This window comes from Cryptomeria japonica, chromosome 8 (assembly GCF_030272615.1).
Source record: "Cryptomeria japonica chromosome 8, Sugi_1.0, whole genome shotgun sequence".
NCBI lineage: Eukaryota > Viridiplantae > Streptophyta > Pinopsida > Cupressales > Cupressaceae > Cryptomeria > Cryptomeria japonica.
This window is the reverse complement of record NC_081412.1, coordinates 745,618,496-745,638,986: the sequence shown is the minus strand read 5'-3', so window position 1 is coordinate 745,638,986 and position 20,491 is coordinate 745,618,496. Positions and strand designations below refer to the sequence as shown.

At 36.1% G+C, this 20,491-nt stretch overlaps 1 protein-coding gene across 4 annotated transcripts in view; it reads right to left on the bottom strand.

Annotated features, from left to right (window-relative positions):
* Positions 1 to 18,112, bottom strand: part of LOC131061410 (probable LRR receptor-like serine/threonine-protein kinase At1g07650) — a 237,599-nt gene extending 219,487 nt beyond the window's left edge. Inside the window, exons 1-4 of one of the 4 annotated variants that reach the window (XM_057995055.2) lie at positions 17,927 to 18,112; positions 17,682 to 17,842; positions 17,389 to 17,560; positions 17,238 to 17,309 (exon numbers count right to left, since the gene is read on the bottom strand). In XM_057995055.2, the coding sequence (XP_057851038.2) occupies positions 17,238 to 17,309; positions 17,389 to 17,560; positions 17,682 to 17,793 (356 nt within the window). In that variant the 5' untranslated portion in view covers positions 17,794 to 17,842; positions 17,927 to 18,112. Of the gene's footprint in view, positions 1 to 17,237; positions 17,310 to 17,388; positions 17,561 to 17,681 lie in introns of all 4 variants that reach the window. The other 3 variants (XM_057995054.2, XM_057995058.2, XM_057995057.2) reach the window with 3 other exon arrangements.
* Positions 18,113 to 20,491: the final 2,379 nt, after the last annotated feature.

Genomic DNA, 20,491 nt, shown 5'->3' with positions numbered 1-20,491 from the left:
GTCCCATTGCAAATCAGTACTCCCACTTTTCACTTTTTAAGGTAGTTATTTTGCCTAGATTGTTTTGCTTGGTAATTGTTTTGTAGTTTTTAACCTTCGCTTGTGGGAGAGAGAGGGTATGCATTGTGAGTCTAGGATTAAAAATTGAGGACGTGATTGATAAGAATAAAAAGTATGGTTGAGAGCTGTCAATAGGGTGAAAGTTGCTTGATGTTGTGAGACTGGTCGATATTGTCAAAAATTGTCAATGTTGCCAAGACTGTCTAAGTGCAAATTAATGTTATCAAAATTGTTGAGAGTGCAAAAGTGCAAGTTGAAATGTTACGTTCAAGTGGAAAATTACTTGTGATTCCATCAAGAATTGCAAGTGTTACATACAATCGTGATATCAATTGTTCAAAATTAGTTTGAAATTTTATTACAAAATGTTGAAATGGTGCATTTCTAATTAAAAAATGTTGCATTGCTTGCAATTTCAATTAAAATGTTGATGAGGGTCGAATCTCCACTCAAAATTGTTGAACAAAACATTTCATTTCATTACATTCTCATTATAAATGTTAATCAAACTGTCAGTCATTTGAGAATGAGATATTGAGTTTGAAATGTAAAGTTAAATCCTTGAAAATCCACCTTAGATAGCATCAAAATTGTTGTTGAAATGTTGAAATTCTTATAAGTTTTAACTCCAAAATTATTAACAGCTTTCCAAAGGATCTTACGATTTAAGTTAACAATGTGGAGCCTTGAAAATCCATTGAAAATTTTTAATCAAGGTGGTAAACTCACTGGAAAATGTTGTTGAAGGTCTAATCTCCGCCACCTTTTGAATAAGAAAGTGTGGAAATTTCACAAACTCCGCCATTCACCAATCATAAGGGAAGAATTGTAAATCTTTATGGAAGTCCACCACAACAAATTGTAAAACTTCTTGAAAGTCTGCCCATGCTAAGGTAAAAAAGTGTTAAATTGGATCAAACTCCGATCCTGAAACTTGTAAAACCTTCATAAACTCCACCCCAATGGAAAGTGGGGAAATCTTTCGAACCCCGACTAGCCAAGGAAGAATGTCGAAATGGATCAAAGTCCGCCACTCAGATGAGCACAATGGTGTTGAAGCCTTCAGGTTCGCCCATTACCTCAAGAAAAACCCCAAAATTGTTGATCAGCTTCAAACTCCACTACTTGTTGGTGTATAATAGAGTAAAACTCCCAAGTCCGACAAGGAATAACGTAAAACTTCATGAATCTCCACCCTTGCTTGCACAAAATTGTAAAACCTTCCTTGAATCTCACCAACCGCTTGCACAAAAGTGTAAAAATGAATGAAACTCCGCCCAAGGAAAGTAGCAAAATGTATGTAAACTCTGATCAAGAAAGTGTTGAATTTTCAAAAACTCTTCCATCATGAAATGTTAATCTCCACCAAAGATAAAACCTATCTAGGGTTTGGGTCAACAGAGCAGAAACTCGCATCCAATCTAATGAATGTGTCAAAGTATTGTACTATGTGCCAACTAGAGGAAGCGTGTGGAGGTTGATTGGGACCAATTAAGTAGTGTTGGGTAATTGTAAAATTCCTGAGCTATGATTGGTTTGCAGAAAGACTTAAGTGCAGAATAGACAGATGCATAAAGTTCAACTCAGCAAGTGGATGATTGGAATACTTTAAACAGTTTTATTGTCTTATTACACGAAGTCTCAATTGCTAATTAACACAATATTTGCTAACAGGAAACTAAACCATCTTTATTCAATGCAGTTGATAATAATTGATGAAACATTCCGTCAAAAAATAACTTAAGAATTTCTTTTGGTGCACCTGATGAATACGCAGTGAGTGCCGTTGTTCTTTGTACTGCAGAATATTTGTCGAGAGTCTTCATTTAGCCAAGATAGTCCATTCACTCACCGATGACAATTGCTGGAAACCACCAACAATTCTTCCGCATCTATTCCGTAGCATAATCAATACCACTGCACTATCCACTGTAAGGTAAGCGTGTGACCGGACGTTACTTCCATCTTAGTAACCTAGGATTGCAAAACCTTCACGTTTCGCATCGGCTCTGATGGCGTTCCTTCCACGAAATCCCGACCTTCTTATATGGCGTCACGGCCTTGTTAAACACCTCCCACTTTGCAAGGCAGGGAGAGGAGAATACACGCCTGCTTAACACCTTCGCAGGTTACAGGCACGGAGAGTGGAATACGCAGTTTGCACTTAGCAACTGGTGGTGCACAGGAGGGACGATATGCCCCGAAAGCTTGTAGTTTTCACGCGGTTTGGGAATCTGCACATGCCCGCGACTCAGACAAGACCCATTCCAAACTTCTTCGGTTGCATCCAATAGGCCAGTGATTAACTGGCGAAAGGCATCTGCATCAATCCATTGTGCATTTCACACTAAAGGCAAATCATATTTTATTCAACATATCCATTCCCTGCAGAGCCATCCTTTTATTCACAAAATAAGTTGGTTTATATTTCCCGTACGAAACTACTTCAATAGTTAGGAATAATCAGTGTTTAACACTTTATTCATCAAAGCATTAATAATATTAATTATTTATATTAATCTATAGCTGAGATATTAATATAAAATAATTAATATTGTTTCAAGTTTACTTTTCGTAGCTCAATTATTAGGGAATATTACAGTTTCCCCTGCCCAATGTTGCTTGCCCACAAGCAACTGCAATCCAGGATGTTGAAGAACCTGTTCATTTTCCCAAGTAGCATCTTCGAATGGTATTCTGCCATTTAATGAGATATTCCCTGATTGTCGTATTTCGCAAATGCTCGTCACGGGTTTCCAAAATCACTTCGAGTATCATCTCTAATTTCCCTTCCTCATCCAGTGGTGGTAGATTTCCGGAAACTGTCACCTGTTGGCCTAAAGCTTTTTTGAGACAAGATACATGAAATACATTATGTATTATGCTTTCTGCAAGTAAAGCCAATTCATATGCCACTGCCCCAACCTTTCGAATCATTGGGTACGGCCCATAAAACCGAGGCTTCAATTTCTCAGCCCCACTACACTTGAGAGATGACTGCCTATAGGGTTGTAGTCTGAGATACACTAATTCTCCAATTTCAAAATGTCGCTCAACACGCTTCTTATCTGCATAAATTTTTTGTTGATTCTGAGCACATTGCAAATTTTCCTTAAGCGCTTTCAATATATCTTGGCATTCCTGAAGCACATCATGAGATTTGGGAACATTACTCTGATCAAAAGAAAGATCAATAAAAGATAGTGCATCATACCCATATAATGCTTTGAAAGGAGTCATACTGATAGACATATGATATGTGGTATTATAGCAGTATTCACCCAAATATAACCAACAAGCCCAAGCTTTCTGATGTCCAGATACATAATTACGAAGGTATCCTTCAACACACTTGTTTACTATTTCTGTCTGTCCATCGGTTTGTGGATGATAACTCGTACTGTGATTCAACTTTGTACCTGTCAATCTGAACAATTCCCCCCAAAATATACTCAAAAATCTGCTATCTCGGTCACTAATTATATTTTTCTGTAAACGGAACACCTCTCGGAAGAACAGTTCTGCGAGCTGGACAGCTGTGAATTCTGTAGTGATAGATAAGAAATGTGTGAATTTAGTTAATCTATCAACCACAACAAAAATGCAATCTTTACCTTGGGATCACGGAAGGCCTGTAATGAAATCCATTGATATACTTTCCCACTTTTGTTCTGGTATAGGTAATGGCTGCAATAGACCTGCAAGATAAGTGTGCTCTGCTTTATTCTGTTGGCAAGTGACGCATTCTTTGACATAACGAAGGACATCATTTTTTAGTCCCTTCCAAGTGAATCGTTCCCCTATTTGCTAATAAGTTTTGAAGTACCTGGGGTGCCATGCCAGAGGAATATCATACACGGATTGTAGAATTTTCTCTTTCAACTTTGAACCTGGAATCAAATAAATCCTATCCTTGTAAAAGATAACATCATTTACAATCTTATATTTATCATCTTGTATATTACCCTCTAGTGAATCACATGCAAAAGAATCCTTAGAATATTCAACCAGCAATAACGATTTCCAATCAGCGGTGACTACAGATAATGCATTTATTTCAGGCCTTCTAGATAACGCATCTGCAACAACATTGTGCTTTCCTTTCACATATTCATTTTCAAAATCATAGGCTTGGATCTTACTGATCCATTTTTGTTGGCTGTCATTCAAGTCTTTCTGTCCCAAGAAATATTTCAAACTATTATGGTTAGTTCTTACTACAAATTTGCTACCGACCAAATATTGTCTAAATTTTGCCAATGCATGTATGATTGCCAACATTTCTTTGTCATAGATAGAGTACAATCTCTCTAGATTACTAAGTTTCCTACTTTCATAGGCTATAGGATGTTTATTTTGCATTAAAACTGCTCCTATTCCCTCACCAGATGCATCGCATTCCAGGACAAAAGGCTGATTAAAATCTAGAAGTGCGAGTACTCGGCAAGAGTTCATTACCTCTTTAAGTTTCTCAAAAACTTCTTGTGCTTCCTCAATCCATTGGAATGCCCCCTTTTTGGTAAGATCTGTCAATGGTGCCCCAAGCTATGAAAACCCTTTGACAAACCTCCTATAATAACTGCATAATCCAAAGAACCCGCGTAAATCTGTAAGATTTCGTGGTGGTGGCCAATCCAAAATGGTTCTTATCTTATCTTGATGAACCTGTACACCTATAGCACTGATCATATGCCCTAAATATAAAATTTTTGTCATGCCAAATTCACATTTAGAAGCCTTTGCATAAAGTGATTAAGATTCCATAATACCAAGAACTATATCAATATGTTTCAAGTGATCTTCCTGGGTTTTGCTGTAAATTAATATATCATCAAAAAAAACTAGCAAAAATTTCCTCAGCTGTTTGTTAAAGATGTGATTCATACAAGACTGAAATGTCACTGGAGCATTTGTTAAACCAAATGGCATAACCAAGAATTCATAATGACCATAATGACATCGAAAAGCAGTTTTATGGATATCTTGATCTCTTAAATTTATTTGATGATATCCTGACCTCAAATCAATTTTAGAAAAATAAACGGCACCATGTAATTCATCTAACAATTCATCAATTTGGGGGATTGGATACCTATTTTTTATTGTCTTCTTGTTGAGAGCACGGTAATCAATACACATGAGAAGAGTTCCATCCTTCTTTTTTACCAGAACTACTGATGATGCAAAAGGACTAGAACTTGGCCTGATATGCCCCATATCCAACAATTCCTTAATTGCCTTTTCTATTTCATCTCTGAATGTTTTAGGATGTATGTAAGGGGTTGTGATGACGGGTTTGGCACCTTCTTCTAATTCAATGGTATCTTCAAATCCTCTGTCAGGCGGAACTCCTGGAGGTATATCACTGAAAACCAGATTATGTGAATCTAATATTTTTAACAAGTCATCTCGAGAATGTTTAGATTCAAAACCTGTTTAGATTCAAAACCTATTACCTTGTTGGAAATTAAACATTGTGACGACCATGCCACATCACCATGTCTGAAAATAGCCTCCATTCTTTTAGCACTAACGATCCTGGGACCACCGTTAGACATACCCCGAAGTAATACTTTCTTATCATCAATCTTAAAAGAAAATTCCAATCTTTTAAAACTCTACGAGTACTCATCTAATGTTTCCATCCATTGAATGCCCAAAACAACATTTGTATCAACCAAGTCAATCACATAAAAATCATCAGTAACCGTATAATTTCCAAGAGTAATACTCAATTTAGGGACTTTATGAGTACTGGACAAATTATTTCCATCAAAACCTTCATGTTTTTCAGTTTGCAATCCACGTTTTTCCACAAGAGCTGCATCTATAAAATTATGAGTAGAACCACTATCAAGCATGACAACCACACGTTGCCCATTCAAAACCCCTCTAACTCTGAAAATATTATAATGAGGTGTTCCTGTCATAGATGCTATTACCCCTTCTCCATGTTTAGTTCTTGTCCCTGATTCTGTGTTCTGTGGTACAGTTTCTATATTAGGATCAACATTCTCTTCATCGTCACTATCTGACATAACCTCAATGTAATGAATTTTTCCCTTTCCCAAACATCTATGTCCTAGCTGCCATGACTCTCTACAGCTGATAAATAGTTTTTTTCTTCCGAGTTCTCTCTCTTCTTTATCTAACTTGTTCTTAGGGAAATTATCTTTATGGAAAGTTTGTTTGTCATTTTCAGCTTTAGATGGTGGGGCTTTTAAAACTTTCCCTTTTGAAGATGGCTCCAATTCTCTTGCTCTTTTAATAGCTGTTTGTAAAGTAGGAGGGTTCAAGGACTTAACCCAACCTTTGAGTGAATTGGATAGTCCATCTATAAATATCACGATTTTACGTCTCTCTAAAATTTCAGTTACTAAAACTCCCAGTTTTTCAAATTCAGAAATGTATTGTTCAATAGTCCCAGATTGCTTAAGCTGAGTTAAATCTATAAGATGAAGTTCAGGATCTTTAGAGTTAAATCTATCGATAAGTTTCTCAATGAATTCAACATAAGTATTAATCTGATTATGACCCAAAGTTACTTGCCCATGGTGCCACCATTCGTGTGCTACACCATCAAGATGTAATGCTGCATATTTAATTGCTTCATCTTCCAACATAGGATTTAATTGGAAGTAGGTGTCAAGTTTTTGCACCCAAGCTCTAGCTACTGTTTTCCCTGACCCATCAAAATAAGGGATAGACATCTTACCTATTTTCCTCTGCAATTCACTGTTATTCCCTCGCTGTCCCCTTGGCCTATGTTTCATTCTAACATCCAAGTACTCCCTAAATGTCATGGTTGATCTAAAATCATCTCCTAATAATAACCAATCTTGGTGTATCTCATCCTGTAATTCTCTAATTGTTGGTTCATTTTCTGGTTGCACATTTCTAATAGTGAACGTTGGCATAAAAGGTCTGGCTGTTCCTGTTCTTTCCGGCTGATTATCATTGACAGAATGCTCATCTCTACCCCCATTGTTTGCCCCAACATTTTGGTGTTGATTATTTCCATTATTTTGATGTTGGTTAATAAATTGGGTCATTAAATAGTCATTCTGTTGACATTGTCCTGCATATCTTGTTGACTTCTGATTAAAGTTGTTATGAGATCCCTATTGTTTTCTGGTTCCCCCATACTGTTTGTTTCAAAAATAATCTCTTCGTCGGTTTCAGTATGGCTGTCCTCAATCTCAAATTGAATAGAAGAGCTACTGTGTGCAAAGGGAGAGTTTTGATTTCTGTTTTTTCGGACCCTAGTATTCCGGAAATTATAATTTCTCTGGTGCATACTCAGCTGTGCATAAATTTTACATGAATTTTCAACACCCTACAGGCTGGCAAGATTTCTATGCTCTGATACCACTGTAAAATTCTTGAGCTATGATTGGTTTGCAGAAAGACTTAAGTGCAGAATAGACAGACGCATAAAGTTCAACTCAGCAAGTGGATGATTGGAATACTTTAAACAGTTTTATTGTCTTATTACACAAAGTCTCAATTGTTGATTAACACAATATATGCTAACAGGAAACTGAACCATCTTTATTCAATGTTGTCATGTCCCCTCTTTAGCTCTGTCTAGCAGAGACATGTGAGTTAGCCTATTATGGAGTCTTGTAGGTTGGCAATGGTGGATAGAGACTCAGTCAGGATATTCAGTGTTTGGATTTGGTGTTTCTGGCAGTAGTAGACCAGTTTGGAGCAGTTCCTTGATTTTAGGAGGCAATTCCTAGATTTTAGGAGGTAGTTCCTACTTTTTAGGAGGTTGTGACGGCATCCAAGGTTGGGGTTCCATGAGACCATTCCTTGGTTTCAGTTTCAGGAGATTTGGGTGTGTTTCCTAGTTTCTAAGAGCATCCCTAGATTTTAGGGATGAGACTGCCAGTTGATCCATGATTTCCGACATCAGTCACAGATAGGTGGCAGGCTCCATTTCAGACTTGTGGAGTCAGATGAGCATTATACAGCTATTTGGGATATATTTTTAATATTTCCTAAGTTAGCGTCTTATTAATTAAATAAAGCTATTTATATAGCTAATTGGAGTAATAAGGGGATTTTGGCTTCTTCTAGTCAGGCAGACATGTGTTATAGCTCGTTGGAAAGGTCTTGAATTATTATAACTTATTTTCATCATCCGGAGACCTTCTGGCACCTTGAGTTTTGTTATTTGACGAAAGGGGTGTTTTCCTATACATAAAAGCCTTTTTAATTAAGAATATGCCATTATTTAATAAAGGTAAAAGCATATTCTCCCTTTAGGGTTCGAGTAGCTTTGAGAGGGAGATAAAAGGAGATGTTGGCTCATTATTCTATTATCTTTTTACATCTTCAAACTTGGCATTTGTGAATTTTCTCTGAGGAGCGATTTTTGGAGAACTAGGACGCAAACCCCAGGGCTTGGATATTGGGACGCAAACCCCAATAGAAGGTTTCAGCAGCTTCATTTGGTTTCAGACTTTGATTGGAGTGCAAGTTCAGCATTGGAAGAGCTTTGGCTTTGGACGTTGGGTATATTGCTTGGCACGTGGGAGTTCCTTGGCTGCCTAGACGTGACTGCAGCAGCCGTACGGCCTCCTTCCAGCTGGCACATGGGTTGCTGATTGGTATTCATCAGCCATCTCTTTTCATTGTGCGTGGATGGTCTTTCTTGCAGCCGGCAACATTATTTTGGTTGGTAGATACTTTGTTGGCATATCATTTATGTATTTTGCCTGGTACGATTTGTAGCTATTCTGGATTGGCTGTATATTATATTATTGCACATTATTTTCCAGCCTATTTCATATTTGTTGCTGTTGTTATTCATTGTTTACCTATATCTGGAAAAATAAAAACAAAAACAAAAGACAACCTTTTTGCAACTTCTGTCTCTCTCTGAAAGATCATTTAATAAACAGGAAGAATTTATTTTAAAACAAATAATTAAAAATTACAGCCTATCAACTTAAAAGATCCATCAGGGATCTTTCAAATGCAGTTGATAATAATTGATGAAATATTCCGTCAAAAAATAAGTTAAGAATTTCTTTTGGTGCACCTGATGAATACGCAATGAATGTCGTTGTTCTTTGTACTGCAGAATATTTGTCGAGAATCTTCATTTAGCCACGATAGTCCATTCACTCACCGATGACAATTGCTGGAAACCACCAACAATTCTTCCGCATCAATTCCATAGCATAATCAATACCATTGCACTATCCACTGTAAGGTAAGCATGTGACCGGACGTTACTTCCATCTTGGTAACCTAGGATTGCAAAACCTTTACATTTCGCGTCGGCTCTGATGGCGTTCCTTCCGAGAAATCCCAACCTTCTTATACGGCATCATGACCTTGTTAAACACCTCTCGGTTTGCAGGGCACGAAGAGGAGAATACACGCCTGCTAAACACCTTCGCGGGTTACAAGCACGGAGAGTGGAATACGCAGTTTGCACTTAACAACAGGTGGTGCATGGGAGGGAGAATACGCCCCGAAAGCTTGTAGTTTTCACGCGGTTTGGGAATCTGCACACACCCGCGACTCGGACAAGACTCATTCCAAACTTCTTCGGTTGCATCCAATAGGCCAGTGATTAACTGGCGAAAGGCATCTACATCAATCCATTGTGCATTTCACACTAAAGGCAAATCATATTTTATTCAGCATATCTGTTCCCTGCAGAGCCATCCTTTTATTCGCAAAATAAGTTGGTTCATATTTCCCGTAGGAAACTACTTCAATAGTTAGGAATAATCATAGTGTTTAACACTATATTCATCAAAGCATTAATAATATTAATTATTTATATTAATCTATAGCTGAGATATTAATATAAAATAATTAATATTGTTTCAAGTTTACTTTTCGTACCTCAATTATTAGGGAATATTACAGTAATGCATAGCATATTCCCACTCCTAGTGTAACGTGTTGGCTTTGGTAACTAGCCTATTACGCGTTTGGTTTAAGGCCTATTCATGCATCCTTGCAGATGTTGTAAATAACTTCTAGGCCAACATGGGGATGCAATTAATGTAGGAATGAATATATATTAGAAATTGGATTCATTTTGTACGTGAAGCGAGTAGTAGATAACTGTGACAAAAGTTGTGCAAGTTGTCTACTCAATTTGTATAAGTGTGCATACTAAATGTAGATCCCATGCACACTGTGAGAGTTTTTTAAAGCACACCAAATCAGGGAGATGTTGAAGATTTAGCCTTGAAGGTGTAATGACCACCCCTACTTATACCAATTTTTTGTTCTTTCCCTTTGGTTGTATTGCTTAGGAATTATGACAAGCAGTTGGCATGCAATCTAAGTACTAACTGTAACAGAAATTAGGAATTATGACAAATACTTTGCAAACATGCACTAATACCACTATAGAAACTTCCCTTGTTCTGGACCAAAATTGTGCCCTCCCACTCAATGGAATTTTGTCAAACAATTTGCTGGCCCGCTGTCTACTGAATTTTCTGAGTTGTTTGTTCTGAGTTCAAATTGATAATATATTGCAACTTACAGCAGCAATAATGTAACTAAACACAAATATATATATGTATCTATTTTGACTATTAAGATTGACACACATCAAAACTCAATCAATGATTCTGAAAAAACAATAACAGCAGATCACTTTCAGACTTTATTGATTTGCTTAAGTTTCTACAAACAGATACAAAACATTGCAGACCTGATATTCTTTCCAGAACTGTGTACAATGATTTGCATGCCTTCAATCATGACCAAGTTGTGAGCTTCAGGCTTCATACATGTCTGAACTTTGAACTCGAATCAAACTGGGAATGGTGCAGCCAACCGGGCTATAATGTTTGCAGACAATATCATGACCAGCAAGAATGATGTGTCCAGGCTAAACCCAATGTAACTGTAGATGTACCAATACTGAATGGCCAACCCTGTGTCTCTATCTCTTGCTGAAAGCCTCAAATCTGATTTGCAAATCGAACTCCAACAAGAAAAATATAAACTATGTAAATATACAAACACCTGAATGAAAACGCAACTTCTGATTTTTGAAGCCCAATCAATATCCTCCTGACTGTGTCTTTCAACAGCGAGAAGAATGACAGCGAAGAGGATTTTCGTCCTCCAAGCCCTTGAGAGAAACTCTTCAAATTATTGCATCAAATATCCAATCAACCAAGCATGCTGAAAGAGAGCACTTCAATCTGTTTTATAACCCTTTCTAAGAGCTCATTCACTCCTCTTGTCAATGTGGGATAAACAGAATCACCCTTTTTGACCTTTCCTATAATTTTGGGATTTTTGCTTTTTTGCCCCTATTTTCTCACGATTACTTTTTTGGCCCCTATTTTATCGCGATTGTTTTTCCTTTAATATTTCCCATACCATGTAACATGATTTTCCTTCAACATAAGTCCCCAAACACTTTTATGTCTCCAATGTATTATAGAGCAAAGGGGAACTCTTTTATTTAAATATTTCCCACAACTATAGTCTATGCATTAATAGAGTTAAATAATTAAATTTAACTTTATAAAATAACTTTATTAACACACAATAAATCATATCACTGATAGATAAATCTTCTTGTCGATTTTAAACAATTACCATTGACATATCACTGCCACTAGATGTCAAGCCATGTCCAGAATGACTTACTATAAATAGTAGGTGTGCCCAAAACTGCCTCAAAACCCTTCATAATGGCCTACAACTGAAACTGTCTAGGCCAAATGGCCTCTAAGTCCCTTTAATGTCCTAGTTAGCATACGGGACCATGGGGAAATAGGCTACCGACAACATCATTCTATGAATGCTAGAAAGGGGACATTACAAAAGGTCCACATGACATATCTTCCATATATTTTGTTGTTATTTAAGATTGGTGCCTTATCACGTGAGTTAGTGACCACTTCTTGGAATTGGGGATCAATGTCTCGTGTAGGTTGGTGCCTACAAATCTGATTGGATATTGGTGTCTCCATCATAAAATATTGTAAGTTCTTTATTATCTTTGTGAGGTTGGATTTGTGCTATTGATCCATGCAAGTATTCTCACTGTGGTTTTTTCCTTCTAGGTTTCCACGTATATCTGGTGTTCTCATGTGTTGATGTGTGAATGTGTTTATCATTTATTTAGCTGCTTTAATGTTAAAGTAAGATTCGGTAATGATCCTAATGATGAATTGGATTTGAAGTTGATATTTGGCATATACTAATTCACCCCTCCCCTCTCAGTATATCTGTGTCTAACAATGGTTAGTGAAAACAAGTGAACATTTAGTGGGTGGACAAAAAAGTGAAATAGAAAAATTAAAAGTAATGACAGAAAAAAAAAAGTATATAAAGATGTAAGCAAAATTGGAGATATGATAATGTAATTTGAAAGAAAGGTGAAAACTTATTTTACGGTGACAAAAGTCAAAGTTGCAACGGTGACAATAGTAACCCAAAGATGATGTGGTTGATAAAGTTCTTTGAAAAAAATAAAGAATATGAATGGAATGGTGATATAAAGTGAACAAAATGAAGACTAGATCAGAGATAGGTAATAGATTCTAGGAGATATACTGGATAGTGTTAATAAATGAAAGTGCAAAAGGAAACACAAGATTGAAATTTGAAACAATGTAGAAGAAATCGTGGCAATACAGGAGGTAACTAGAAGATGACAATGATAAAGAAAAGATTACAGTGTTAAGTTTTTTTGTAGTTCGAAAGGTGTGGTTTGTGGAAGTTGCTTAAGTGCAACTCGAGTTGAATGTTCAACAAGAGAATGTTTTCTATTCTGTAAATAGAATGTTTCCTAGAGTTGTGAGGTTAACACCAAGAGCAGTTTTATGTGTGAGATAGTCTAAGTTATGTGAAACAAGTTTCCTTTCTCTTTCACCGTGTAAGTAAAGTTCTTGTTTGCATCTTGTAAGGAATGTTTCTTTAAGGATGTGTTGTGTGAGGAAAGTTTCACTTCTCTTGCATAATTGATGTTTCATCAAGAAGGCTATATATGTAAGATCATTGTAGCAACTAGGATGAGATTCTTGAAGAAAAGTTTGCTCTTAAAGTTGAATAGAAGATTCAACATTTGCAGGTTTTTCCCTACATTGGGGTTTCTTGGGTATATCAGTGTTATCTGTGTTATTGTGATTGGCTAGATGTTTTTGCTTCTGTTGTTCATTCTATTAATTAACACAATGTATTAATTGTTACAAATCAAATAGGAAAACATTGTTCTTGTTTCTTTTCTGTGATATTTGTTGAGAAATTAATCTATTGTTGGGTTATAGAAATTAACATGGAATTAGAGCTCTAAACTCTAAATATGAAGCCAAGTTTTTTATCACAGATTTCTTCAGATTTCAGTTTTCAATTTCTTCAAGGTATCTCCGAAGCACAGTTGATTATGGGCTAAGGTATATTTAGCAGAATGGAATGAAGCTCGAGGGGTTCACTAATGCAGATTGGGCAGGCAGTACAGCTGACAGGAAGAGCACTTCATGGTGTTGTTTCATCTTGGGATCAGAAGCAGTTTCTTTGTACAGCAGGAAACAGAAGTCAATTGCACTGAGTTCTGTGGAGGTTGATTATATGGCAGCCAGTATGGCTACATGTGAGGCTATCTGGCTTCGAAAACTTCTACCAAGGCTCTTTGATCAAGAGCTAGGTCCGACAATCATTTACTGTGATAATCAGAGTTGTATCAAACTCTTTGAGAATCCAGTGTTTCATGACAAGCCAAATGTAGTGTCCCCTTCTAAGTGATGTTCATTCAGTAATCCAGTGGCCTATTCCGGAGACCCGTAGGCTATTTGGAAAGGAGTATTAGGGTTTCCTACTTTTGTGGAGTTCTACACGAGATTTTTAGGGTTTGTTAGGAGGGAATTCTTCAGTTCTGTTTATGATTTCCTTCTGGGTTTTTCATGAACTTCAGGGTGGCATAACATGCATTTGATTCTACGGTGAAGTGTGAACTTACTATTTTTAGTAAGTTAGGGTTTGGCTGACTGGATGGTACAGTTTTACCGAGCTTTCCAAGCTTTTTCTCTGGGTGGGAAGATCATGCTTTTCGGAGCAGTATTTCATGACTTACTATTTTTAGTAAGTGGCAATTTGAGCATTGCTATTTTTGGCAGTCTTGGACAGGGTCCTAATCCAGTGCAGTTCAGTGGTTTTCATTGCTCAGCTTCACCCTTGATTTTGATGATAATCATTGGAGTCATAAGTTATTAAATTAAATATTATTTCCTTATCCTAAGGTTTAATATTTAATTATTTTATTACTGGTTAATTTTATTGTGGGCAACTTAAGGAAAAGATATATATATCTGCCATTAATATTGTTATTTTCCTAAGTCAGTGGCATTAGAAAAAGGAGGCATATTTCATGTGTTTATTGCATTTTATGTTGCAAGTTATTCACCAAGGGAAAATTGAACTTCTTGCCTAGGAGGGGACACCAAACACATGAGGGTGTGGTGAAATGAAATGCAAGGCCATTTTTTGATGCAAGATGAAATGTAATTTGATTTGGGGGGAATTTGGGTGGAGTTGAATTTGAATTTGGAGAGTGAAAATGTTATAAATAAGAGCCTCGGGCTCTCATTTTGATCATCCAGAGAATTTACACTGTTATACTGTCGAAATGACTCCAGACTTCTTCGAGGGTGAAAACCTCCTAGAGTATCCTTTGCAATTTCAAGTGTGAGACATCACTCCTAGCTGTGGTTCGATTTTGTTGGATTGCTTGGTTGTTTCCTATGGATTGCGTTTTGTGTGGATTTGGAGAGTTTGTTTGCTGCTGTGATTTTTGGTGTTGCTGGACGTGGTGGTTGAAGCATTGTTTCATTCATATCTCCCTGCCTGTTGATCGTTGCATTCTGGATATTGGCTCTATCCAACCATACTCGCTAGGCGATATAACTCACTAATTTGCAGATTGGGACGTAGTGATTCTGATTTTTGGTTGCAAGTCGAAATCTACAGTAGGCCGTACTATTTGGGAGGTGCCTCGAGTTGTGTGCATCGCTGTTGAAGCTTCCATGTTGTTGGTTTGAGGTTTGAGATTGATCACCTATATTGTTGATTTCATTTGTTTCAGATTTGGTGTGATTTAGAGTGGATTGGAGTGAGTTGTGAGCTTTTCAGTGTTGCTGGTCCAGTTCTGGAGTTGCTGGTATTTTATATCAGACTTGTTATTTTATATTTGTGGCTTGAAATCAGCTATAGTTTATTGTTGAAAGCTAGTAGTACTTCATTGTAATCATCCTTACATCATTGGTTAGTAGTACTAACCTCTATTATTGAACTTGAAGTGCTCATTGTAATCCCCACTACATAAGTGGAAGAGGCTGGCTTGGCCGCCTTAGTGTTTGTAATTTCAGTTGGTAGCTTTTGTCCTCCCACTGAGTAAGTGGTTGAGTGATCTTGTCCTTCTGTTGAAATATGCGGTAGAGTAATAGTTTTATGTATTGTCCTCCCGCTGAAATATGCGGTAGAGTGATAGTTTTGTATAAGTCCTCCCGCTGCATAAGCGGTAGAGTGATTGTGTTGAATTTTCTTGTTGTTTCCTTGGCTGGTTCACCGCCAAGTAGTTTAGTTTCTATCCCTACTGAATAAGCAGAAGGGGTTGGCTTGCCGCCCGTGCATTGTAATTTCAATTCAGTTTATGGTGCTAACAATCCCCGGAACAGCGTATGCTCTCACCCTCTCAGATTGGGCTCTCGGTGAACAAAAGGTGGAAGGGTTCCCTTTCAATTGTTTTGGCTTATTTCTCTAACCTTAACGGGTTATTGTGGTTGCATTGTAATCTTGTTGAAAAAATCAAAAAAAAATTGTCGGGGTTATTACACCAAAGCATATTGAGATCAAGTACCACTTCATCAAAGATTGTGTGGAGAAGGGGGCAATGAAGTTACAATACATTCCTACAGATGAAGAGATAGCAAACATCCTGACAAAGGCCTTGATGAAGAGAAAATTTCTATTCTTCGGGGATAAGCAAGGTATTGTGCAGAACCCCTTCCTCACTAAGAGGGAGTGTTAAGTTTTCTGTAGTTCGGAAGGTGTGGATTGTGGAAGTTGCTTAAGTGCAGCTCGAGTTGAATGTTCAACAAGAGAATGTTTTATATTCTGTAAATAGAATGCTTCCTAGAGTTGGAGGTTAACACCAAAAGCGGTTTTATGTGTGAGATAGTCTAAGTTATGTGAGACAAGTTTCCTTTCTCTTTCACCATGTAAGGAAAGTTCCAATTTGCATCTTGTAAGGAAAGTTTCTCCTAGGATGTGTTGTGTACGGAAAGTTTCACTTCTCTTGCATAATTGATGTTTCATCAAGAAGGCTATATATGTAAGATCGTTGTAACAACTAGGATGAGATTCTTAAAAAAAATTTTGCTCTTGAAGCTGAATAGAATATTCAACATTTGCAGGTTTTTCCCCACATTGGGATTTCTTGGGTATATCGGTGTTATCTGTGTTATTGTGATTGATTTGTTGTTTTTGCTTCCGCTATTCATTCTGTTAATTAACCCAGTGTATTAATAATTGTTACAAATTAGATAGGTAAACATTGTTCTTGTTTCTTTTTTGTGATATTTGTTGAGCAATTAATTTGTTGTCGGGTTATAGAAACTAACATACAGAGGATGGAAGAAGTGATTGGATGGAAATGAAATGAAATGAAATGAGGATTTTAATAACGTCCACGAGGCCAAAGCAGCCTATGGGACCCACGGACAGCACACACCCCACAAAGGAAGGAACATGTATTGTTTTGTACGGCAATAGCAAAAAGGATCGACATGAAGGAAAAAGATGATATAAAATCTTGTGGCAGATGTGGTATAGCAGAGTAAGTGGGAGTTTGGAAGACTTAGAAGAATGATAGTAACAAATCAAAATAATTGAGTTTGAAATAATAGTAGACATAGCAAATTTGCAAAACAACAAAAGTTGGAAGTATGCAACAGAAAATTTTGGTACAAGAGTTGAAATAGTAACCAAGGATGGTCAAGCATGTCTGGTGTGCTTAAACTTAGTGGCGCACATGCCATACTCCATCGGGTTTCAAACTATTAGAACTCATAACTCCATCTTTGAGGATATGGTTATTAACTATAACAGAATGCAAAAATTGCGTGCAATCAAAATTGTTTATCAAAACAGTACTAGAGGAAGCAATCTCCAATACTTACAGTTCTTCAAGGTATGTGAGATCGGCAAACTCGGATGGAACCATTCCAGAGATCTTCTGCCTCTTGAGAAGTCTGCAATCAAGTACCCCAATCAACAAAACCATGAAAAAATCTCCTAAAATGTAATGAAACTGAAAAATTATGGACATACATATGGGTAACATGGCAAAAGCTTTCCCCATCCAAAGTGCAGTTGCAGGAGACGTAGTTTGCGAAACCTTTTTCCTGGCTTTTATTCCAGCTTCCCTTCCCACTGCAAGGATCTTCACCGAAGTCCCACTCTATATATTGTAACTTATTGTTTATTTTTATCAGTGCTTTAACTGTTCAAATGTCAAAAAGAGGTACGGATGAGATAAAGATTAAAAAAGGTCTGAATCGAAGCTATCTCAAGACCCCATCAGTGGGAAGAAAGTATTGAAAAGACTAAAGAGAGCTGATTACCTTCTAGGGGGTCTGTTATATTAGCAGCAGAATTTCCCGTCTGCAGAATGTAGAAAAAGCTTATGCACATAACCAGTGAGAACTTAAGACCCACATGACAAATGGTGGCCATTGCAGAACTAGGAAGTGATTGCAGGGATGACTGCTTGTGTTTTTTAATTCTGAGCAAGTACGAGTATGGGTTTTAATGATAATAATAGAAAAGTGAATAGAATTCACTTATTGAGTTGGGTGAGGGAACTTACGACGAAGCTCATGGAAGAAGCGTTGAATTGAGTTGTCACTTAGGAATTTATGGAAAGCACTCAATTGACTCGTTGGTGGAGCGCAGTCAATTTTGAATTAAGAATAAAATGGCAGGGATCCTTTATTCTATTATAAAGAATTGACAAAACCATTAAAACTGAACCCTTTATAATGTTTATTGTTTAAAATGATCATAAACTCATTATTTGATAAGGCTTTGACACCAAAAAATTGAAGTAGACCTGTAGCTTAAAAAAAAAGATCTGACTAAAGCACGTGAAGAAATTAAAAAACATAAATGTTAGGTAGTGGCAACTTGCAAAGGTAGGACCGAATCAGCAAATTATATACAGAGGGGTTGAAGGACGTGAACAACAATGCCTTGGTTTATTGGCTGGAAAGTGAAAACAATATCTATTAAGAAGAATATTTCTCTACATAATGAAACAATTTATGTAATTGAATAATATTTTCTCGAATAAAGCAATATTTTTTGAGAGAATATTTTAGGCTTAGTCTATTTATTTTTATCTCCGTTTTCTAAAATAGTTTTTTTCTTTCAAAAGAAATAAGTTTTTTTCATAGTAAGTCTTTCATTTCATCTACAAAAATTGAATAAAATCATAAAATTTTACTTTTAAAAGAAACATGTGTACTAAATTTGAAAGTCACATGTTTAAAAAAAATATTAATTGGCAAAACTCAATTTATAATGTCAACAAAAGGCTTTATTCAAAAGAACAGAGTACCAAAAACAAGTAGAGGAAAAGAGCATATATCAAACAATAGAGGAATGTCTGCATGATCACAACAACACGTAATCTAGATTCTAGAGAAATATCTTTGTTATAACATCTACCATCAATAATATAAAAAAGTGACATTTAGAATGAAAGAATTTGTAGTGATATATGCTATTTCCAAATAACCCCAATATATATATATATATATATATATATATATATATATATATATATATATATATATATATATATATATATATATATATATATATATATATATATATATATAAGAAATTAATAAAAATTGATTACAAAACCAAGAAGTGGGTGAAGAGAGAACTCAATTTCAAAAGGAGGAACTCACTGCCTAGGATGTTAGCGTTGTCATTCATATGGCCAAAATACCAAAAAGATTCTAGAAAGCATTAAAATCAGGTTTGGGAGTTTTCTTAGCGTACAAAACTAGAAAAAGGAATACACTAGCAAACACTAGATAATGAAAGTATAAAGAATACAATAAATAACAAGATTTACATTCTATTTAATAGATATTTAAATTGAATAATAAACAAGAAACCACTTGTATGTTAGGAATTAGGTGTTGTAGGGCTTGAATAATGTTTATAATGTTTAATTTATTATTATGTGTGTGGTGCACCTAGGAGGACCTAGAAGTATGTGCATAACTAGGAGTTAACATTCTTGGGGCCACTTTATCTGTTGTATGGAACATTGAGAAATATTAATGTGGGGTCTCACATTGGAAAAACATATTTAATTTAATATTGGAGAAATACTAATAAAGTGAAAACTTAGTATCCAACATTAAATGAGGGATTAATGATTTTGTAATCTCATGGTTTTATGTAATACCACTTGGTAGTTTTGTGTGAACTTATTTCTATAAAACCAAACATGTGGGTAGTTGTCTAGGGTTGACTAGTTGGGGTTTAGTTTATTTTTCTGAAGAGTGCATATGTGAAGCATGGCATGGGATGTGTGAATTCATGCTTGGACACATGGAGGATGTATTGAAGAGGCTTGATGTCTCAAAGGTGTTCATGGAGGACTCTAAAGATGTATTGTAATATAGTTTCATTGTTGAATAATACATGAGTCATTGGTGATTTTGAAAAATGAATTTTCCCCTTTATGAGGGTTTCTCTAGGGTATATCTTATGTCATTTTTTGATGCTATGATGTCTATTCTCTTTCATGTGAATTATGAATACTCGTTTGCATAGATTTCTCTTTTGGGTTATGTAAAAATTATCATTAGATGACTACAAAATTCGTAACATTGTAAACTTTTTGTATGATTGAATGCTCTCAGAATAATTGGAAGCACAAAAATAGAAAAAAATAAAAATTTGTGCCCACTGGAAATGTGTCTTCACATCAAACCTCTTGTTTATAATTCTACCTCCACATAAGCCAAGATAGAGAAATTAAAATATTATGTGGGGATGTAAATATCTCGAGTGCATTTGAGAATGGAAAGAGCAGTGCAGCTATTGTTGGTGTGTGCAAGGTGTTTTACTTAAATGTTTCATCACTTGGATCCTATTCACACTATTTACTTAAGTTTACTTAGGGTAAAAATAGGTTAGTTATCATCTCAAGTCATAAATCTTTGTCTTATGCAACCTTATGTCTCACTTTGGTCTATAGAACCGAGGGGCTCTCTTTCTAGTATTAATCAGTCCATACATTGTAAGTAATCCACCATCTACATCATTTAGGAAAATGGTGTCTCAACCTTGTATTTATATAAGATTACTATTTATAGTAAATTTTCATTTGAGCATTGAATTGTATAAA